This window comes from Fusarium musae, chromosome 8 (assembly GCF_019915245.1).
Source record: "Fusarium musae strain F31 chromosome 8, whole genome shotgun sequence".
NCBI lineage: Eukaryota > Fungi > Ascomycota > Sordariomycetes > Hypocreales > Nectriaceae > Fusarium > Fusarium musae.
The window spans coordinates 852,901-876,093 of NC_058394.1; the positions used below are offsets into that span (position 1 = coordinate 852,901).

Below are 23,193 nucleotides of genomic sequence, written 5' to 3' on the forward strand. Positions count from 1 at the left end.
TTTATCGTGTGTATTGTTATTTTTAATTATTTGTGGACTTGGTTCTTGTGAATTGCGTGTTCCGCAAGTTTTCTATTCCCAGAGCCCGTGCTAGAGACCTCGCCCTGTTTAAATAATTCTCCTTAGCGTAGGGCGATCTGATGGTTGTCAACCTCTTGAGGCGCATACCAGGCCGATGACTCTAATTGCAGTTCACCTGCTCAATTATTGCATCAATTCTTCCATCACTTGCCATTCAACTCAACGAGCCACCAGCATTTGACCTCTCATATGCATTAAAAGGTCCAGCGCCGCTGAATGGGTCCCACCACCGGCCGATCATGCGACTTAATCGCCGTCTCGGTCGGCTGTAGGGTGGCAAATATCACCCTTCACGGCTGAGTTTCTTTCATACTTGCGTCACGCCTATGAAATCTCAGCCTTGGCCCGTGGCTTGGCAATAAAGCCTTGCGAAAATCTTGTCTAATATCACAAAGTGTTTCGTGGTGGTTGTCTGTCTGTGAAGAATAAACTTGCTTTAATGCGGACCGCAAAGTGGTGGATAAAGGATGGATGCTGATGCTGGTAGCAAGGTCAAAGAGCAGAAGACACACAAAGATCAAGAGATAGTAACAAGATAGACAAAGAAAGAGCATACATTTCAACAGATGAAGTTCTTCTTCCTTTCGTAGGAGATTTCCTGCAGACTCAGCCTTAAGAATGTGAAGATGAGTGCTCTTACACGAGTCTTGGCATCGTCAGATCCTGGCAATGATCATTAACTTCGTCATCTATTAGAAGGGACCTCGAAGATGTCTCTACTGAAGACTTCCCACCATCAAGGTATGTTATCGATTCCCGCAAGTGACTTTATCATGACCCGTTGCACTTCAGTCTTGTGTAGGTGATGAGGAGCATGAGGCTGAGATGTTTCATCATTGACAGTGGCTCAAGTACCCAGCTTTAGAGCGTTCCTCCTTGGCGAAATGATCTAGTGCGATACAGTGATACACTACGGAATACATTGATGCACCCACTGATCGTTTCGAGACAGGCAATATCGCGTGCGGCCTCTCTACTCACAATCTTCGAACAGGTGTCACTCAGCTGCTGTCACATGATATCGCCATGGATGCGTCTTCAAGTGCATATGAAATATTGTGTAACTTTCATAATCTACGCCGATACACTGGCAATACATGTTTGTGTCATTTGACTGGATGAGGCCGAATACTCTTCGTATCTCTCTGCAGAAAGATGAAAATCCTTGACTGGCGGAACTGAATGAGAGAGTCCTGGCAATTATGCGAAGTTTATTTTTTACGCCATCATGACAACCTACAGACAGTAAATTGATATCAGATCGCCAATGTCCGCTTGTCGCCGAACGTTGGTGATAAGCTTGCCATCTCTTTGTAACGCAGATTAGCCGTGTTGAATGGTGGATGGTGAATCTACCTGGTAATCTCATATTGCGGTAAATCTAATTAGTTGAAGGAATGCACAGATTGTTGCGATGTGCTCTCACGCGCTTGTAATGCTGGATCAAGTCTGTTCTATATCATTATCACATCAGTGCCAGGACGCACTTATACAGAGGTGGTTCGGCTGTCTTGTAAAAGAAAGCAATTATTTATTCTCAATTGCATATTTCAAGAATAATTATCTATCAAGAGATTGTGCTGCACAAACTGATAAGCACAAAAAAGCAAGGTCTCGTACTTCGCCTGTCGAAACCGAAGTATCACAATCTGATACCATCCCCACATGCTATGTCGCAAGCGATATACGCGAATGAATAAGCCAGTTTTATGACATCGGGCGAAGTTTCAATCCTCGTGCTTCGGTTCAGGATCAGGACACACTGCGGGACTATCCGTAAGACAAGGTCTATTTCGTTAACTTCCTTCTGGATATAGGTGAGGCGAGTGCGTCCAGTTCATGAGAGTCAGGTGAAGCTTGGAGGTCATCATGCCAAGGCCATTCTCCACGCCCAGCATTACACAGACATGCATGAGTGGCCAATATAGTCTCACAAGAACCGGGGAATAAGGAAACCAGGTGCAAAAGCTCCGGAGCTCCAGTTCAGATCTCAAAGACAGGCAGGATTCCTGGTATCTTGCATGGGAGACTTGGTGTTGTTGATGTCGCCTGACAAGATGCTCTTTTAGGCCAGCGGACACATCAAGTCCAACCAAGTCTGCACCATCATGCCGCTGTCACTAAAGTGAAATACCGGTAAGGGTGGGATTATATAAATCTAAAGCCTCTACTCTTATACCATTTTAGCGTTACTCATGGTCTGTGTGATGTTGCGATGCGTCAGCTGTCTTACACCCAACATGGTGAGGCTCGGGCACCTACAGCTCAGATCTCGATGTCTATGGGGAAGCTTTGTCGTGGAACTTTCCAAACCGTTCGCTTATCGAGAAAAAGTCCTTGGTTTATTGTTTTGCTTGTTTTACAAGCCAAATCCTCGTGGCTAGATCCTTTCATGATGTAATTTGGCGTCATGTTTAGTCTTAGAGGCGTTAGTGAAGAAACACCACCATGATGTCATGGAGCCTATGCTCTGTATATATCAAAGAGCTCAAGAGCCTTTTGGCACCTGTATCAATCATATTCTGCATAATAATCAATCAAGTCAAAGCAAACGAATTCATCTTTCCCTCAACACCTCACACATCATGTCTACCAAGAACCCCAGCCACGGTCAAAAGGTAAGCATAAGGAAGGCTTGTGTTGTATCAGAACTAACAGATCAGGTCGATCTCGGCCAGAACGCTCCCGTAAAGGAGGAGGGTGCTGGTACAGTCCCCAATGAGTCTCTCGCCGCTGAGTCCTTGAAGGAGGGCGGCGAGTTCGCCTCCAACGAGGGCATCCACGGCGAGAACCAACCCACCTCCAGATCCGAGAACGCCAGCGCTGGCCATAACACCAACAACTCTTCCGCTCCCAGCTCCGGGTCTGACTCCAAATCCTCTAGCTCTGCTCCCAAGTCTTCCGGAACTGCCTCAAAGTCCGGCGACTCTGCTCCCAAGTCTCTGGCCGGCACCGCTCCCAGCTATGTTGAGAATCAGTATATCAAGGAATCTGGTCCTCACGGCAAGAACTTGAAGGAGGGCATTGACTATTCCAACACCAAGGATGGCCTCAAGAAGGCGTTGGAGTCTGAGCCTGGTAGCCAGGATGACCCTAGCCGACTTGCTGAGCAACAGTTCCAACAGAACCAGACTGCCGCTGGCCGGGATGCTGGTCCTAAGCAGAGTGAGCTTGAGGGCAAGACTACTTTCGATGCCCTTAACAACGAGGCTTCCTCATAATATGGGAAATCACAATATCTGTACTATAGCGGCTGTTCAATGATGAAATGACTTCATGAAACTAAGACTGGCCCATGTCTGTGATACAGTTTAGCTAATGATCAAAAGACGTCCATGTACATGACTTATGAACAGGAACTTATTCTATGAGACCTCGCTATGATTGGAAGGGTATCATGTCGAGGATATCTAACAAACTTCGCGTATTGGATGAAGTCGCTTGGCTATCAGGCTATTTCCCTCTATATGGTATCAAAACTGAGCGGCATTACATCGAACGAGGCGAGCATCAGCTTCAGTTCATCATGATCAGTTACGACTTAGACTGCAGACAGTGTAAATGCCTGATACACGAGCACAAGGATTGAGCCAACGGCTATTTCCAGGCGCAACAGGCGGCAGTCTCATCTTCAGGTGATAACGCCTCAGATAGTGGTAAGTTACTGTAAAGAAGCAAAGTTGACTCGTAGGTTTCAAAAACTCGACCGGTATGTCCGAGTGAATACATTCAATCGAGTATTAGGAGTTTGCATACAAACCTACGGATTCGCCGTCCTTCAAGGTTGCCTGCACGAGAAGAAGATGGCGGGCAGTGTGAAAATCCTGAAACTCAACAGCCAATCATATTGGGCGGATTGATGACGTCAGGTCAGAAAAAAGATTAAAATTTTGGGGTTGATAGAGAAAGATAAGAGCAATTTACCGCAAAAAGCGCAAAGCAAGTTGAGAATAGAGCCTAAGCAAGTTGAATTCCTTCTGTACTAACTCATTTATCAAGACTATTCTATAGATTGGACTCATTACACTCACAGCTTATCGGAAATAGCACTCCTTGATGCCTTAGTTGGTGCCTGACTCTGTCGTCAGTCAAAAAATCTGTCTGCCCCACCAAAATTAAAAAATTCACCCCGCCTTCCTCTGGGCACAACCACTGTAGAAGTGAACCGGGAACTGGAACCGCCACACTCATTGTTATTTGCTTGGCTGCCCTGGTTTTTCTTTGTCGGTCAGATCAACTTAACTTTTCCATCTATCTCACTCTCTTCTTCCTCCCTCTTCATCGAACGGTCATTTTCCAAACCACTTCATATACCCCGGTTTGGACTTGATTTCTTAGACGGACATCCTCACCCCGCCGACAGTTTCCGTTCTTTCAACCCCGCGGTCTTTTTCTTCTTCTCTTTCCTACACACATCTTCATCATGGCCCCCTCTTCATCCAAGGAGAAGCGTCTCGCCAAGAAGGCTGCCGAGGGCAAGCTCAAGGGCAAGAAGGGCAAGAAGACTGAGGAGCCTGAGCTCGACGCCCACGGCAACCCCATCAAGGACGATGATGCCCCCGCGACTTCAGGCGCAAAGCTCGACGAGGTGAAGCGTCTCGCCGAGCAGATGGACAAGCACGGTATCTCCGACCGTGTTACCACCGGTGTCCTCGCCTCTACTCAAACCAGCAAGGACGTCAAGATCACCAGTACCTCTCTGGTCTTCCACGGTCGAGTCCTTATCACCGATTCCACTCTAGAACTCACCTACGGTCGACGATACGGTCTTCTCGGTGAGAACGGTTGCGGAAAGTCTACTTTCCTCAAGGCCATCGCCGCTCGCGAGTACCCCATTCCTGAGCATCTCGATATCTACCTTCTCAACGAGGGTGCTCCTCCCAGTGACCTCGGTGCCCTTGAGTGGGTCGTCCGAGAGGCTGAGCTGGAGCTGGAGCGTCTCGACCACCAGGCTGAGAAACTTCTCGAGGACGAGGGCCCTGAGAGCCCTGTTCTCCTCGATCTCTACGAGGTGAGTTAACCTACAAAAGTGTCAACGTACCAAACTAACATTTTACAGCACATGGACAAGCTTGATCCCTCAACCTTCGCTACTCGTGCTTCCCTTATCCTGACTGGTCTTGGTTTCAACAAGAAGACCATCCACAAGAAGACCAAGGACATGTCTGGTGGTTGGCGTATGCGTGTCGCCCTGGCCAAGGCCCTCTTCGTCAAGCCCTCCGTTCTCCTTCTCGATGATCCCACTGCCCATTTGGATTTGGAGGCCTGTGTGTGGCTCGAGGAGTACCTCAAGAAGTGGGAGCGAACTCTCGTCCTCGTCTCCCACTCTATGGATTTCCTCAACGGTGTCTGCTCCAACATGATTGACATGCGAGGCAAGCAGCTCATCTACTATGGTGGTAACTACGACTCTTACAGCAAGACTCGAACCGAGAACGAGACCAACCAGATGAAGGCCTACCAGAAGCAGCAGGATGAAATTGTTCACATCAAGAAGTTCATTGCCAGCGCTGGTACATACGCCAATTTGGTCCGACAGGCCAAGTCCCGACAGAAGATTCTCGACAAGATGGAGGCCGATGGTTTCATCCAACCCGTCGAGCAGGACCGTGTCTTCACTTTCCGTTTCGCCGATGTTGATAAGCTCCCTCCTCCCGTTCTGTCATTCGATAATGTCACCTTCTCTTACTCTGGTAAGCCTGAGGACGATCTGTACCGCAACCTTGACCTTGGTTTCGATATGGACTCCCGAACTGCCCTTGTCGGCCCTAACGGTGTGGGCAAGTCTACTCTGCTCCGCCTCATGACTGGCAAGCTTTCTCCCACAGGCGGTGTCGTTACCCGACACACTCACTTGAAGCTTGGTCTCTACTCTCAGCACAGTTCCGAGCAGCTTGACTTGACAAAGTCTGCTCTCGACTTCGTTCGCGATAAGTACAGTGAGAAGTCTCAGGATTACCAGTACTGGCGTCAGCAGCTCGGCAAATACGGTCTTAGCGGTGACTCTCAGACTGCCCTGATGGGTACTCTGTCTGAGGGTCAGAAGAGTCGTATCGTGTTTGCTCTGTTGGCCATTGAGAGCCCCAACATGTTGCTTCTTGACGAGCCTACCAACGGTCTGGATATTCCTACCATCGACAGTTTGGCAGATGCCATCAATGCCTTCAGCGGAGGTGTTATCGTTGTTTCTCACGATTTCCGGTAAGCACCAATAAATCTAATTGTAATGAATGATTGCTAACGGCAATAGATTGCTCGACAAGATTGCCAAGCAGATTCTCGTCTGCGAGAACCAGACTATCCGCACATGGGACGGTTCCATCTCCGAGTACAAGAACTACCTCCGAAAGAAGATGATCAGCGCCGGAGCAGTCTAAGGCGTTTCGAAAAAGTTATTACGAATTTTGATTTTATCTGGCACGAATGCATGAAAGGAAATTGACTATAGAGGATATTGAATCCACAAAAAGTTGATGAGAGTGCCATTGGCAATCATGTGGGTATTTTCATGGGTTTAAAGCGGCGGCGGCGCGGGTGGCTAGACCATCAGGATGCTTGATACCTTATGATGGAATGAGACGGCCACGACGAACGACGCTACAGGACGCATGGGTTGCCTCAGTAGAGAGGCCCGGAAGCGTTCACGAAGATGTGGAAATGTTCACGGATAGATTTCTTTTTCATTAGGTCTGGCTGTCTAAGCCTCAATTGAGTACGAATAAATGGGTTCCATAATAACTAATTGCATTTATGTGATTTTGTATTCGCTGAAATCACCATTCGAAGATGTGCGATACTAGATATTAGTTGTAGGTCACTGCTCGACCTGAGTAGTGACGAGTAAACATAAGGAGAATTGGTCCGCAGAAGGATAACCACCATTGGGGCCCGACGTAAGGTTGTGAAAAACGCATGGGTAAAGTAGTGGTTGCTAGGCTGATGTTTATAGTGTTGATAATGAATTTATTTAATGTTTGTGTTCATTATCAAGGCAGGGCTATTAAAGTCCGTTTCGTCCACATCATGCTCTGGTACTATCTATCCACTTATTGGGTGTTCTTCAAACATGATCATCAAGACTGAGAATGATCGAGTCTTGCCGAGACTTAGATCACGAGTACTAAACCTAATCAGCTAGTTGCTGAATTTTGCTAAACTATCTAGACATGTCCTAAACTTATGTGCAGTCTATCCTAAACTGTTCTAAACTTATGCAACTATTCTTCTCACTTACCCAGCCTCGAGGACTTGAGTTTCAGCCTTACAACGGTTGTCTCGCATTCAGTTGTCGTCGAATAAACTCAAGTTTACACCATTTAACTCTTTTCTCTCACCATCAGATCAATGCAAACATGCGTTTTCTTTTTATAGTGAATGATGTGGTCATCCAAGGCCTACTATTACATCCCTCTCCTCTACCCTACACAAAATGACAGACATATCATCTTGAAGCGATCTCCGGAACCCATCCCCGCTGCCGGTGACTGGGGATGGGCTGATGGGGAACACAAAACGGGGTTAACGCTGTAGAGCTTAGTGTTGAGCCAGACCCACATGGGACGGGGGCCAACGGGACAGGGGAACGAGACTTGGGACCTGAAAAAATAGAGTGAGAAACGAGTCTGACGCGGAATCTGAGTGAACATCGTGTTCGCGTGTGCCTTGATTTGGATGGAGCTGTACTGGTATTCGCACGCACGCACACACGCACTTGAATTTTGCCGTGATTACTATGAGGGTTTTTAGACAACAGCCAGATCAACGCATCTGATGCAGCCAGGCACTGTCACATTCAGTGACTCAACACTCAGCAGGGCATAGATACTGGCTTAGAGCCCCAAATTCACATTGAACCTATCGCCAATTCCTCTTTAGGGAATCGTGCCTCGGACGGGTCGGTGATACACAATTACAAAAATAATCGCTGTGATTGCTTCACCGTTGACTCGATCTTGTTGTGCAAGCAAATCCCATTTCAGTGGTGGTATTTTAGCACGTCAAACCCCCTAGAACCCCCTCGTTGGTGCAGCTCCTCGATTCCATCGCCGTCCCTCGATCAGCTTCTGCATCACCTCCTCTTGTCTCTTCTCTTCCTGGTTGTCTCTCTCTCCCGCCTGTGTCAATCAACAGGCTTTGTTTTCTCCACTGCCGCCCACACCACCGCCGTCGTCATTGTTCATCACAGAATATGCCCTGATTAATGCAGACAGACGCTGTAATCATCCTCAGCAAGTATCCGTATTTTTACTTGAACCATTGGATCACCATAAACTCGGCTCGCCTGGGCTCGCTTTGCCCTACCGGGTTCCTGTACCTTACCTTGCTTGAGTGTTGATTGACTGGGCTGGGGCTGTCACTCCAGCTCCCGCCATCACCACCTCATTTTGGTTAACCTCCAGCTCTAGAACAAACTCCACTCCACTCTGATGTTCCCCGATCCTTCTGATTCTCTCTTACTGTTCGCATTGTCATAATCCATTCCCCCGCGGCTGTTCTTACACTTTACTGTAGCTTTGTTCGCCAATCCATTGGCCCTTTGCCCCCCTTTACAACCTCCATATCTCTCAAGACTCTCAGTAAACATCCAAACTTCAGTATAGTAACCCTGTCTCGCATCCCCTTCCCCCATCTCGACTGCCGCTTGCATCGCCGTATCCCAGCGCCACGCTACCAACACCTCCACACCAAAACACTTTGCCCCCCAGCCAGGGCATCCTCTTTCGACTTGCCTTGGATTGGGGCTCAACCTAGACCTGACATTGTCGCGATCCATCACTGTCCATCGTTTTCATCCCACACGTACCTCTGTCGCAGTTCGCTGCATCACCGATCGCGACTTGCGAATCGCATCGCATCGCAACTCAGCCTGCAACCCAGCGCAACGCAACGTAACGATTCCTCACACAGCCTCGCGTGCGCATCGCGAAACTCTGTTTGATCGACTGCGCATCTTGTACCGGACACATTAACCCCCTCTCAGAAAACCGCTGTCGCATCGTTGCTTGTCGAGCACATGGGTTCTCAAGCTTGATTACCACCGGCCGTCCGACTATAACACATTCCCTGCTCTCTCGGGTGTTTAGCTTTGTTCTGTCTGCCATTCAGGCGCTAGACCATCAATCACCATGGATCAGAACGGCTATAACTCCTCGGTGCTGCAGCGGCCACCACAAAGAGAAGATGGTGGAGATGACGACCGAGACTCTCGTCCGCATCACCATCATCATCACCACCATCATCACCATCACCACAACAATAGGCGCGACGGTGACTCAGCTGGACCTGGGCCTATAGTGGGAGAAACGGCGACAGCCTCATCGAATGCAGGCGGCGCGAATGTGCATCAGCACTCCACCTTTAGTCTGCGCTCACCCAAGTCAGAATACCGTCCTCCTCCCTTTACATCTCCCAACGGCCATAGCCATAGTCATAGCCATAGCCACAGCCATCAAAACACCCCAAGTGCCGGCCATTCCCTTCAATCCCCGCCTCGTCCAGCATTGCCCAATCCCTACATGTCATCGTCCACGGGCGCACCCGGCGGCCCCGTCGCTCCATCACTTCCACCTCCTGTAGGCCTCAACTCATCATCACCCGGATCATCAGCTGCAGGACTTCATCAGCAGCAGCATCATCGTCAACCTCCAGCACCACCGCCTGCTGGTCCTCCGCCCGTGTCGCCGCTGCACCCTCCTGTTGCATATTACCCTCCCGGGTCGAACCACGACATTTATATACCGCGTGAAACCAAACCTGCATCGCGAGGTTTTTACGACCCTACAACTGATACAACAAAGGAACGTCGAGTTTCTGACGCGGCGACGCCTGGAGCCTCCTGGCACAACGCCAACGCCAACGCCAACGCGCCCCCGGTTGGCACTCCAAAGGTAAGGGGGGCAAATCCACTCTTTTTTGTCTTTGACTCTCGTCTCGTCTCGCCCGGACTCGATTTGATTGATTACACCCGACGTCCCTTGATTTTCCTCTTCCCCATCATCATCATCCTTCAATTCTGTCTTGATCATCGAGATCTTCACCCATCACGTCCAGGTCATCAATGCCTGTTCCCTTCCCTCACTCTTATCAAGCTTAATTTCCCATCAAACTGTCACTATCGCAACACCTTTTAATTTCATCATCGCCCTTAACTCCGTCGCACAACCTCCTTCTACTCCGACCAAGACCTAAACAACCACAAAGCTTGCTGACGTGGAGCTAATTTTTCTCTTCTTACACAACAGACTCACGATTCGTACCCTTATTCGCAATCTGCCGAACAAGGTACTCCTTCATATTACAACGGCTCTTACACGTCTCCACGAGGTCCATCATATAGTCGGCCGCGAAGTCCAGCATCGCATTCGCATCAGAACCCCCCAGCTGGTTCTCTTAGCCCTCCGGGGCGACAACCTCTACTCGCTTCTCCAAGTGCGAGACATGGTGCTACAGCCAACATGACTTCTACTACTAATGGGGCTTCTGCCCTTACACCTTACAAGTCTGATCTCGCAGCTCCATCACCTCCAAAGCCGGCATCGGCAAGCGTAGGTGCTAACCAATTTACAGAGTATTCATTTGTACTAATACCATTGCAGACATCGAGGGCAAACCCAATGTCTTTTGACAGCATCCTCTCCAGCTCTGAGCCCGCTCGAAAACCCAAAGAACAATCGCCTCTGATTTCACGAGAAGCTGAAGTAGAAATCAAGCAAGAGCGAGATTCCAAACGTGATCGAGAACCGAAGCGCGACTCGCGGGAACCCAAACAGACAAAACGCTCCCTAGAACCTGAAGCGGATCACGACACAGAGGTTGAAAAAGATGTCGAGACTGAGCCCGAACCTTTTCCTGGCAGAGACAAAGAAAGAGACCCCCCTGCCAAGAAACGAGGAGGCCGGAAGTCAACAAAAGGCCGTGCTTCTGATATTCGAGATGCCGCTACGCCCAAGAATGGTCGCAGATTATCAATTAAGAAGGAATCGCCAACACCTCGACTTCCCGCCAAGCGACAAGCAAATGGCCTGCCCAAGCCAAAGACTTGGTCAGCAGAGATGGAGAAGAAGATTCAGAACGCCGAGACACAGATTGACAACAGGGCTTCAAATCTGGAACCCGATGAATTTGATCAGCAGCAATACAAGGAGCGAGCTCAGAAGCGACGACGTGTAATGGATCAACTCGACCTGGAACACGGTCTCTCCCGGCGTACCGCTTTTGCGACTTCAACCGGCAAGAAGCTCGTACTCCACGCAGAGCTCGGTAAACGACGCTACGACGATGTGTTTTACGACGAAGCGCTACATGAGGTCCGTGAACAAGAAGTTTACGCCGAAAAGGAGCGTAAGAAGGATATGCAGCGCAAGCGACGTCGTGAGAAGTCAATGGCTGTTACCATGGAGCAGAAAGAAGCAGCTCTAGCTCGTGCCGAGGCTGCTGAAGACGAAACCGAACGGCAGAAACATCTTCGAGATGCTGAACGCGCCAGTAAGAAGGCGCAGCAGACGAAACTCATTCTCCAGAAGGGTATCAAGGGTCCTGCCCGTAATTTGGAGCTTAACCTGGAGGGTGGCACCATGTCTTCATTCCAGGCTTCCGATGTGGAATCTGGGGAAGCCGGCACGCCATCTGGCAAGCGAAAGGGCAAGGGCCGTAGCGGACCTCGTCTCAAGAAGTCTAAGGAACAAAAGCAAGCCGAAAAGGATTCTGCCGAAGCCGCTCAAGCCGCTCTTGATGCCGGAGAGGAACTACCAACCAAAGAAGAGAACCGCGTTCGAATCAAGATCAAGAAAACCAAGAAGGATCCTTCTGCTGAGACAGAGAAAGACAAGGACGACGGCGATAAGACCGAGGACGAGCCTGTCGAGAAGAAAAGCAAGAAGAGCAAAGACAAAGACAAGGAGAAGGTCGATGACATCCCAGACAACGAGAAACGGTTCATGTCCAAGGGCTACAACCAAATTTACGATCAGATTTGGCGAGACATGGCTCGTAAAGATGTCAACAAGACCTTCAAGCTTGCCGTGGACTCTTATGCCACAAAAGCCTCAAATCTCAAAAAGACAGCCATCCTGGCATCGAAGGAAGCAAAGCGCTGGCAATTACGGACAAACAAGGGCACCAAAGATCTCCAAGCTCGAGCAAAGCGTGTTATGCGTGACATGATGGGCTTTTGGAAGCGTAACGAGCGAGAAGAACGAGATCTCCGCAAGGCTGCTGAGAAGCAGGAGATCGAGAATGCCCGAAAAGAAGAAGCTGACCGTGAAGCCGCCCGTCAAAAGAGAAAGCTTAACTTCCTTATCTCGCAGACTGAGCTGTACTCTCACTTCATCGGCAAGAAGATTAAGACTGATGAGGTGGAACGAAGTACCGATAACCCGGATGTCGCCAAGGACGCCCATCAGATTGACCAGCAGAAACTCGACATCGATGAACCGACAGGACCAGTTACTGGTAAGGTTACCAACTTCGAGAACCTTGACTTTGAGGAGGGCAGCGAAGAGGCTCTCCGTGCTGCTGCTATGGCCAACGCTCAGAATGCCATCGCCGAAGCCCAGAAGAAGGCCCGTGACTTCAACAACCAGGGTCTTGACATGGATGAAGAGGGCGAGATGAATTTCCAGAACCCTACGGGTTTGGGCGATGTCGAGATCGAACAACCGAAGCTTATCAATGCCCAACTCAAGGAATACCAGCTCAAGGGTCTCAACTGGCTTGTCAATTTATACGAGCAGGGTATCAACGGTATTTTGGCAGATGAAATGGGCCTCGGAAAGACTGTCCAGTCCATCTCTGTCATGGCTTATCTTGCTGAGAAGCACGATATTTGGGGACCCTTCCTTGTTGTTGCTCCTGCTTCTACTCTCCACAACTGGCAGCAGGAAATCGCCAAGTTCGTCCCCGAGTTCAAGATTCTACCCTACTGGGGTGGCGCCAATGATCGAAAGGTTCTCCGAAAGTTCTGGGATCGTAAGCATACGACATACCGAAAAGACGCTCCTTTCCACGTTTGTGTTACCTCGTATCAGCTGGTTGTCTCTGATGTGGCCTACTTCCAGAAAATGAGATGGCAATACATGATTCTTGATGAAGCTCAAGCCATCAAGAGCTCTCAAAGTTCTCGATGGAAAGCATTGCTCAACTTCCACTGCCGAAACCGCTTGCTTCTCACTGGTACACCCATCCAGAACAACATGCAAGAACTTTGGGCACTTCTGCATTTCATCATGCCATCGCTCTTCGACTCACACGACGAGTTCAGCGAATGGTTCTCCAAGGATATTGAGTCTCACGCACAAAGTAATACCAAGCTCAATGAGGACCAACTCAAGCGTCTGCACATGATTCTCAAGCCTTTCATGCTTCGTCGTGTCAAGAAGCATGTGCAGAAGGAGCTCGGTGACAAGATTGAGATGGATATCTTCTGTGATCTCACCTACAGACAACGCGCATATTACAGTAATCTTCGAAACCAGATTAACATTATGGATCTCGTCGAAAAGGCTACCATGGGCGACGACCAGGATTCAGGTACACTGATGAACTTAGTCATGCAGTTCCGAAAGGTCTGTAACCATCCCGATCTCTTCGAGCGCGCTGAGGTCAACTCGCCATTTGCTTGCGCCTACTTTGCCGAGACCGCGTCGTTTGTCCGTGAGGGTGGCGAAGTTGCCGTGGGTTACTCGAGTCGCAACTTGATCGAATACGAGCTTCCTCGCCTTATCTGGAGAAATGGAGGCCGAATCAACAAGGCAGGCCCGGATAGTCAGGTTGCCGGCTGGAAGAACCGGGCACTGAACCACATGATGAATGTCTGGAGCCCAGACAACATCCGCGAGAGCTGTGATGGATCAAAGGCATTCTCATGGCTTAGGTTTGCTGACACCTCTCCCTACGAGGCTTATGAGGCCACGCACCAAAGCTTGATTGTCCGAGCTGCCAAGGAGCTTCAGAAACGCGACAGACTTGGATACATGAATGTTGCCTACACGGATACTGAAGACCAGAACTATACTCCTGCTCATGCCCTTTTCCAGATTCAGGCGCGACAGAACCGAAAGCCCCTGGCGGACATTACCAGTGAAGGTGTCTTGACCCAGTTGATGAACGTTGCCCAATCAGACTATAATGAGTCTGGTCTCGGCCGCCTGGAACCTGCTGGTAGACCCCGCGCTTCAGCGCCTCCAATCCAGGTGTCTTGCCGCAGTTGGGGCTCTGAGGCCGAACGTAGCGAAGCCTTGTTCAACGCACCAATTCGAAAGATCCTCTATGGCCCTACCTTCTTTGAGGAGAAGGCTCTCGTGGAGAAGAAGCTTCCCATGGAGTTATGGCCCACGCGTGAGATGCTGCCTAAGCCTGATCATGAGAAGAAGGGTTTCACCAACATCTCTGTTCCTTCCATGCGGCGCTTTGTTACTGACAGTGGCAAGCTGGCTAAGCTTGATGAACTGCTGTTCAAACTCAAGAGCGAGGGCCATCGTGTACTCCTCTACTTCCAGATGACTCGCATGATCGACATGATGGAAGAGTACTTGACTTACCGCAACTACAAGTACTGCCGACTGGATGGTTCTACCAAGCTGGAAGATCGACGAGACACCGTGCACGACTTCCAGACCCGTCCTGAAATCTTCATTTTCCTTCTGTCTACTCGCGCTGGTGGTCTTGGTATCAACCTTACATCCGCCGATACTGTCATCTTCTACGACTCCGATTGGAACCCCACAATCGATTCGCAAGCCATGGATCGAGCGCATCGTCTGGGTCAGACCAAGCAGGTCACAGTCTATCGTCTCATCACGCGCGGCACAATCGAAGAGCGCATTCGTAAGAGAGCAATGCAGAAGGAAGAGGTTCAACGTGTCGTCATCCAGGGTGGTGGTGCAAGCGTTGATTTCTCTGGACGTCGTGCTCCCGAGAACCGCAACCGTGATATTGCTATGTGGCTTGCCGACGACGAACAAGCTGAGATGATCGAGCGTCGTGAAAAGGAGCTCCTCGAGTCAGGCGAGCTTGAGAAGCAGCAGAAGAAGAAGAGTGGCAAGCGACGCAAGGCCGAGAACACGGCTAGCCTGGATGAGATGTATCATGAAGGTGAGCAAAACAGTTTAACTAATGCCTTGGATTCCGAGCTAACACATCTCAGGCGAGGGTAACTTTGACGATGGATCCAAGGGCCTATCTGGTACAGCAACGCCAGCTACCGCAGCCACACCTGGCGACAGCGACAGCAAAGGCAAGAAGGGTAGAAAGGGGACAAAGCGAGCCAAGACGGCGAAGCAAAGGTTAGCGATTGCTGATGGTATGATGGAGTAAGGGAGGCCGACAGCGCCAAATAGCAACGCTTGTAATATCAAACGCAAGACTTTAGAGCCTCACAGGCTCACGGGAAGACGAAGGGAGTTATTCATGTATCTGCTACGTTACTTTTTTTTTTCCTTATTCTTGTTGTCATGGCGAAGGAACCGTCAATAGGGGGAGTTGGAAGTGAAAATGCCGATAAACTATAGCAGGGCAGCAAAGCATCGTCTCGGAACAGAGGCATGTATTATTACTATAGACGGAGGGTAAACAAAGTATATGTGTCTGTCGTGTGCAATTGTGTGTGTGTGTCTCGGCGTTTCTGTTGGTGCTGTGTGCATGAGTCGTGGTAGCGGTTCCCACCTCAACAATCATAAGCCTTATCGTCCGGTATGGTGTAGTGGCTAACATTTCGCGCTCTCATCTTCTAAGCTGAGGGATCAGTACCGCGGAGCCCAGGGTTCGATTCCCTGTACCGGAGTTTATATCTTTTGCTGGTGTTGATGATTCCTTTTTGCTGATTGCTGTGATTGATGAGGATGGAGATCTGGTGAATTGGGTGCTGGAGTGACTAGCAGACTGCTGTTGTTTGTCTGGCTTGTTGCTGGCTGCTTATGTTTGATAACTTTAAATTTTTAATGCTGGCTGGCATAATGAAGCCGTGGCAAGAGATGGGCTTGTCTGAGGGTTGTGTTAGTTAGTTGTAATGATGGTTGCGGTAGGTTGTGTATTGTTCTCTGATCTGGTGTTGTTCTGTCCCCTCTCCTAGACCGATCTACGTAACCAACATGGGCCTTTTCCAACAAGCTGTATGTAAATGCAGTATATATGCAACGCTTTGGATAATGTCATTTTATCTCATACAGCTTCATGTGTTCAACCAATTATGTTATGTTGAGCTTACCAAGGACTCACCTGGTAGACTTCCCTGATGTCACTCAGTGATCACTAATTACTGAAATAAGGGGGACAACGTATTGCACCGATTTTGGAACCCCTATAGCTAAAACTAGATGGACATGTGTCTCATTTGAATGGCCGCAAGAAAACCTTGCTCTGCGGACCAAAGACTGTCCTGCTATGGGTTACCGATGTCGTCCATGGCCGAGGCACCTCCCCCCAGCACGATATAACACGACAAGAACGTCGCATAGAACTGACTCTGACTCTCTTTCTACATACCCTCCTGTATCATGATCCGACAACATCTTTTGACCGGAAACAGGATCAACAACTTCTACGTGTGCCACCAGCATAGGCGTGCTGGCTCTGCAACTGCCTCATATCCACACGCAACGTCGCGTACGACAACAGATAACTGCATGTTATACTCATGTCTAGCAGAGACATGCGGGATCTGCCAACGAGGACGAAACTGAATCGTGACTCCCAGCAACACCGCCATGCTGTTCTCGCCCGATTGGAGATCGAAGCTTCAACGAATCATCATCCGGTATGGTGTAGTGGCTAACATTTCGCGCTCTCAAGACCTGAGGGATTAGTTCCGCGGAGCCCAGGGTTCGATTCCCTGTACCGGAGGCCTATATCTTTTGCTTCTCTGGACAAACGATTCTGAAGTGATGCGGAAGAGAAATATGTTTTTGGCCATGAATGCAAAGGACGGCGACGAAACAAGAGGTGTGGAGGTAACGTAAGTATTGAGGTAAATATCATCTGACATACTTGTCCAGAAAGCAAAGATACCTGGCTACGGACAGGCCTTATTTGGTCTATGCACTTGCTTGTAGAAAAGGGACCATCGGCGAGATGTTGCCCAACAGGGATAAGGAGCGATGAAAGGATAGCAGGAATAAACAGGGGGTAACGAAGAAGCGCAGGCATAGACGTCTGAGGATACAGATATGTCGCCCCTTACCAACGCTGTAATATCTCTTGTCGCAATGATAGACGCAAATGTTATGTGATTCAGGAGGAAGTTCAAGTGTATATGAGCTTAGCATCCCACGTCGACTGAGAAACACGGCATCCTGCAGCTCAGTAATGCCATGCGGCGCAGACTCTGCTTGCTGCTGTTCAACACAGCAGGACTAATATTGTCAATGCTGCGCGCTGAATGCCGGACCCTGTGAGGAGCCAGTTAAGAGATGGGCTCCTCTTGGACAGAACTTTAGGTTGCAAGACAGAGTAAAGCGCAGTTTCCAGTGACTTTCGTATAGAGACAAGGGAGGACATGCAGGTGAGGATCTCCAGGTCTTGTTGGATACATTTTGCATATCGCTTGCAAGCTGTGCGTCAAGGCAAATGCCATGTTCACGACTAGACGAAATTACGGAAAGATACAGAGTGCTCGGACAAGGGGGATAGGATAGCCGGAGCTGTCCGTGATGGTGATGAAGTTGATGGAGGAGTTGAGTTTGGAGTTCATACCTACCTAGTGGGGCGAGAACTCAATTCATAACTCCGAAACATGGCTGCTTAGATGCAGGTCCCCTCGCAATTACTTGCGAGATTTACCTACAGACTGGGTACCTGTCCCTCATTTCTTGCCTGTAACATGCTTGCTCCTCCATCTGTTTCTCGGTATATCAATGACACCAATTGCCAACCAGATTCTCGCCAGCTCCTCCAACGTCTATCCCCGCCCGCACTGATATCTATCGACAAAAAGAGAGCATGCATGCATGATGCTGCTGACCTGACGCTATCATCCATCAAGGCGCTCACGCGGACAGCAAAAAGAGACTCCGGTACAGGGAATCGAACCCTGGGCTCCGCGGTACTTGATCTCTCAGGTTATGAGAGCGCGAAATGTTAGCCACTACACCATACCGGACGATAAGGCTTATGATACAGGGGTCTGAGAATGTCGCTTAGATTCGCCATTGCTCGAAGACACAGAACGCAGAACGCAGTCACTATTGTTACAGACCAATTTCCCTCTGTCACCTGGGATGAGACAGCTTCCTTGATAATGGGACTCTCGAATCGGGGTTTAAGCTTAAATGTTAACTTTAAATAATGTGATAACGATTGCTTGACTCCTTATTCATCGTCTAATGATAACACATAATCTGCGAGAGAACAATGCGGCAAGCCGGACCTCAACTGGACTGGGAACTCGGCCACTGACGCTTCAAGCAGGAGAGTCTTCGTCTTCAAATTGAACTGTGGGTCTTCCATCACATAACTAAAATGTTCAGCAAGGAAAAGAATAATAAGACCTTCTGAGATGAAAGTACAGCCGAAATTGGCTGGATGAGCTTTGCACTGCGAATGAGGACTTGTCCGAGTATTACTACGCAACAACTATCAAGCAGCCCTCCTCGATCGAGACCAATGCAAGAGTGAGTCTCGAGAAAAGGATTGATGATAAACTTGAAGTATTCGAGAAGGAGATCGTGGCGGAACAGACGAAACTTGTCATATATATTCATGGTAAGACGCAACCAACGCCTGAATGGATATAAGGACAACTCTGAACCTGAACGACTCAGTCAGCAGATCAGATCTAGAAGCACGATTCCGATGTGCCGAAGAAGCTATAAGTGGTTCACCAGGGTCTTCACCTACTCGTAACTGAGAGACTGGACTGATCGATCTTTTCCGTAAAATTGCCATCAGATTAGACAAGGGCTTCAGGCAGCAGTTACTGAGGCCTGAGCTGGAGTTAGAGATTTGTGCTCTGAAGGCCAGTTTGAAGATTTGACCTAACAGCAGACACCTGCCCTGGGAGTGAACGAGACAGACTGTAGACTCATTAAGAACTTTACATGAGATACCTCGGTTGGGCATGTATCTTCGAAGATGTGAAGTGTTTTGGTCGACAGGTTACCACTGATGAGAGATTCAAAGAGATCATGGAGGGCGCTGAAGAGGTGATAGCGAGTTGGTATCTAGTGGGTTATTTAATTTGTGGTTGGTCTTGGATGTCAGTGAATAAATCGCAGTTATTGGTGAGTTGCCTTAACGCCTTTCAAGTTGTCTCAGCACTGTGTTATATGCCTTAGGCAGATAGGTCTTAGGATAAGTTTAGGATAGGGATATTTTAAAAGGCCGTGTTTATTCGCTGTTCCCCCTTCTTCCTTCTTCTTTCCTCTATACCTCGCATTATCTCAATAACACATCTCAACACCTGAAGAATTAATATCAACACCAAAACTACAAGCCTTTTCTGAAAGCCATCGAATTAAAGCTTGCTATGACTTCTGAAGCAACTGACTTGACTGGCGCCTCGCCACTGACAGGTAAGTCAAGTACTTTCTCCTTTATATAAACTAATAAATAGACTAGCAGGCATACCGCCTCCTGTGATAAAAAGAGAACAACCTCTACCACTAGCTACTGTCCCTCGAGAACAGGCATCGAAACAGAGCGCCTACTTTCTGTATAAGAAGGAGTGTCGCCTGGCCTGGATCAAGTACCTGGGCCTCCTAGGAAGGGTCAAACTCCGCGAGGGGCTTGACGGGCTCCCATTTTTTCACGGGATGCCCCCTGAGCTCCTGACGCAGGAGATCGATAAAGAAAGACTAGATATGATCCAGAAAGAAGCAATGAGAGACCCTAGGAATTCGCTGATCACCATCAGCAAAGTCTTGAACGTCCTCAGAGACCGCCCGCAGCAGTCCCATATCGCATGGAATGTAATCCAGCAAAGGCTATCCGATCCGCGTATTCAAATCAACGCCCCTATCATGAACAGATATTTGATGTAGGCCATCGAAAATTTCACCAAAGACCGGGACGTTATCAAGCGCTGGGAAGCCTTGGGCTCTAGAAACTCCATGCATCTCTTGAACTCTGCCCAGGCGTCGCCCGAGCAGGCTACGGCATACAAAGAAATCCAACCGCCTATGTTCCGCTTAGTGGGTATTCAAACAAACGAGGAAGACCCGGCCAGTTGCCCAGGCTACGTACTCTCTATAGCCTCTTTCGAAAGGTCAGTCTGGAAAGGGGAGAAGGCGTCCAATGAAATCGAGCGTCGACAGTGCGCCGATATGGCGCTGCGATCGTTGCAAAAGTTCATGGATTCACAAAAGAACGAAGAGGTGATCAATAAGATGATTGAGTTCCAGAAACATTATCAAGCTTTGGCGGCTCTGAGCTCGAAGTGAGCTCGAAGGGCAAGGGAAATGGGATCCGCGAATTGTGTTTACGAAGCGGACGGAAATAGGGGAAGGGATATTCTTGATATGAAGACGGAGGGAGATATTTTGCTACAGTGATGGAACAAGAACGAACAGTTGAGGGATGAAAGAAAGGGCTTATGAAAGTAGTTGAATTGATGATTTGGAACACCACATCTTGATGCTGTGATACAGCCAAAAGTTCTAAATATGCCGTAACACTGGCTAGAGGAGATGGAAATTTTGGACGCCTATCCCAATGACAAAAATATTCAAGCAAATTGAGTAGACCTTTATATTGCCTTGATTCAAGGTGCCAGATGTTTTCTTGCACCTTGAGGAAAGGCATCTCCTCCAACGTAACCTCACCATCGAAATAGAGAGCAACTTTCTATTCTCAAGCACTCGGGGCATATTTTAAAGTCCCTGCGCGTCCTCCATCCGGATTTGCCAGAACGACGTAGGCTCAATAACCTGGCAAGGCAAGTTCAGATGAAAAATGGCGTCCCCATGAGATCTAATGGTCTCTTTAAGACACTCGTGCCTGACTCTAAGCTCCACCAAATGGAGCTTAGCAACATCCTCCCATGCCTCCAGGACCTGTCGACTCATTTCAAGGTCTCAGGTTCCTCGCCAGGTGATATGGGCGTAGTGCTTTGTCCTGGTGTAGATGAATCCACAAGCCTCCCCTGTCCCTCCATTCCAGAGGACCATGGTGGTTAGGTTCGGCATTCGCAGTAAGAACTTTGCTGCGGTGATAAGAAGGCTATCAATGCGCTGGTCCTGTCCCTTTATACTCCGAAAGAGAAGACTTGATGCCAGGGAGAGAGATTTCAAGTGATCCCATGTCCATTCTTCCTCGCATGCCTCGAAGAAGTTCATAGCATCGACATAGAATGAGACAGAGAGTTCATCGAGGGTCAGACTTGTCTGAGCTGTGCTCTTGGTGATGTCGACGAAATCGAACTCCGACATATATTCCGGAGAAATGCTGACGTAATTTCTATCTTGAAGGGCGCGCTCTGTGAGGTATTGTTTGGAATCCTGAAATATAATCAGTCTTTTGAGAGTCTCTGGCATGCCTGTGGAAATCAAAGCCCTCTCCCATGGATCCAGATAGATACTTGTATATTCAAAAGGCCATGGTTCGTAGATGAAATCCGTCAGGCGGCTGAATCTAGACAGAATATATTCGAGTTCCCAAAGCTCAAAATAATGACGGAATTGCCGATGGATCATGAAACGGGTGACTGCGCTGGCCTCGGGAATTCGTCGCCAGTTGGAATTGGGAAAATACTGCATGTCGATAGGCCCGAACAGCCGCTCATTTGCGGTAGAAGGTGGAAGTTTTGTCTGGACACCATTCTCCCAACCGTGTTTAGGGTCGTGCCAGTCACTATGCGTTGCTTCCATAGGGATGACTGGGTCTTGGGCATAAGGAGCATCGTGCTCGTCATTAAAACGAAAGTTCTTAAACCAGTGCTTCGAGTCACTAGCAGACGATGCGTTGAGTTCCAAGGTCAAAGGGAGTGTCGTGTTCCAAGTGCTGAGAATCATCAAAAGCTTAGAGACCGCATTATCCATAAGACGGTTATTTTCCCTGGGTATGTTGATATCATACACATTCTCACAGGACGAACACTCGTATTCGGTCAGATCTACATTGAGATAGATGTGCCTCACGAGATCTCTCTGTCGAGCCACTGCTTGCTCAAAATCTTCCAGACACGAGGGTCGGAGGCTCGGCTTGGCCATGTTTCTCGTTCCGATAATGCTTTGCCACTCTTTAGACACCGAGGCCAAAGCAGACCAGCGAGGATTTCTCTGATCGACAATCGTGTTTAGAATATTGAGGCGAATCTCTTGTGGCAAACCACCCGAGGCAGCCTGAGCTGCGAAGTCTCATTTTGTGATGTTGGGGTGTTTGATTAGCCATGATGAGAAGGTACTGAAGGAGCGAGGAGGAAACAAGAGAGCAGTCTGGTAAATCCAGTATTTAAGGGGAAAACTCTTCAGAGTAAAGTTTTGTGTATTAAAGCTAAAGTACATAGGGTTGGGTCACGACACTGTGAGGAGTGCTATTGAGTTTCCTGTGAGATAAGGTTCAAAGGTGTAATCTAGAGAAGTGATCAGTTTGACTCTGTTCGAATGTAACTTAGAAGTAAGACGAGGCATCTTATTAGCCATCTGAGAACCTCTGAAATATCGTTTCAGGAATCTGCTTGCCCAGCTAACTTAGTATGGCATCAAAACTTTGCCTGATCATTTGGGGGCGAGGAATCTCTCCACAGGGCGCAAAAGTACATGGTGGTTATGCTCAGCGTAGGCATGACCCTGTTTCGAACAATGAGCGCTCTGGAGAATGGCAACTTTTAAAAGGTGCAAGTCCACAGTGGTTGACAAGTTGAAGCTGTGATGTTGTAAGCCAGTCTCCTCTCCAGGCTGTTATCTTAGAACAGAGGGAAAGCAATATGATGGATGAATGAAGAAACATCCGAAAGAGGCGCAAGCTCCAGTACAAGGATCATGATCCAAAACGAAGGTCAGGCCAGTCAACGTCGACCCTAGAACCGAGCTCTTGGCGAACAACGAGAAAGGATACGACTCGCGAATGCGAAAAACGAGGGTGGATGACGATACGTGATACGCGGACAGTCTCTAGTCAGGCCAGATCAGCCTAGTAGGGATTGACTCCATTGGTCGAACAAGCAACGAAACAATAAGAGTATTC

The 23,193-nt window shown here is 48.7% G+C and overlaps 5 protein-coding genes and 3 non-coding genes across 8 annotated transcripts; 6 read left to right on the top strand and 2 right to left on the bottom strand.

Annotated features, from left to right (window-relative positions):
• Nucleotides 1-2,666: 2,666 nt before the first annotated feature.
• Nucleotides 2,667-3,302, top strand: J7337_010521 (uncharacterized protein; the record flags this gene model as incomplete). The annotated part of the gene is made up of 2 exons (XM_044828103.1): nt 2,667-2,699; nt 2,745-3,302. The coding sequence occupies 2 exons, from the start codon at nt 2,667-2,669 to the stop codon at nt 3,300-3,302; spliced, it is 591 nt and encodes a 196-aa protein (XP_044676657.1).
• A 1,202-nt stretch (nt 3,303-4,504) lies between these two features.
• ARB1 (ABC transporter ATP-binding protein arb1) lies at nt 4,505-6,458 on the top strand (the record flags this gene model as incomplete). The annotated part of the gene is made up of 3 exons (XM_044828104.1): nt 4,505-5,092; nt 5,141-6,282; nt 6,332-6,458. The coding sequence occupies 3 exons, from the start codon at nt 4,505-4,507 to the stop codon at nt 6,456-6,458; spliced, it is 1,857 nt and encodes a 618-aa protein (XP_044676658.1).
• Nucleotides 6,459-10,535: 4,077 nt separating this feature from the next.
• On the top strand, nt 10,536-15,393 carry INO80 (putative DNA helicase ino80; the record flags this gene model as incomplete). Its single annotated transcript, XM_044828105.1, has 3 exons — nt 10,536-10,625; nt 10,677-15,171; nt 15,224-15,393. 3 exons carry the CDS (start codon nt 10,536-10,538, stop codon nt 15,391-15,393), a joined length of 4,755 nt encoding a protein of 1,584 aa, XP_044676659.1.
• Nucleotides 15,394-15,764: 371 nt separating this feature from the next.
• J7337_010524 lies at nt 15,765-15,859 on the top strand. The gene has a single exon. It is a non-coding gene; the product is annotated as a tRNA-Glu (tRNA).
• A 968-nt stretch (nt 15,860-16,827) lies between these two features.
• On the top strand, nt 16,828-16,917 carry J7337_010525. Its single transcript has one exon. It is a non-coding gene; the product is annotated as a tRNA-Glu (tRNA).
• Nucleotides 16,918-18,081: 1,164 nt separating this feature from the next.
• On the bottom strand, nt 18,082-18,172 carry J7337_010526. The gene has a single exon. It is a non-coding gene; the product is annotated as a tRNA-Glu (tRNA).
• Nucleotides 18,173-19,537: 1,365 nt separating this feature from the next.
• On the top strand, nt 19,538-20,450 carry J7337_010527 (uncharacterized protein; the record flags this gene model as incomplete). The annotated part of the gene is made up of 3 exons (XM_044828106.1): nt 19,538-19,583; nt 19,633-19,979; nt 20,052-20,450. The coding sequence occupies 3 exons, from the start codon at nt 19,538-19,540 to the stop codon at nt 20,448-20,450; spliced, it is 792 nt and encodes a 263-aa protein (XP_044676660.1).
• Nucleotides 20,451-21,083: 633 nt separating this feature from the next.
• J7337_010528 (uncharacterized protein) lies at nt 21,084-22,217 on the bottom strand (the record flags this gene model as incomplete). The annotated part of the gene is made up of 1 exon (XM_044828107.1): nt 21,084-22,217. One exon carries the CDS (start codon nt 22,215-22,217, stop codon nt 21,084-21,086), a length of 1,134 nt encoding a protein of 377 aa, XP_044676661.1.
• Nucleotides 22,218-23,193: the final 976 nt, after the last annotated feature.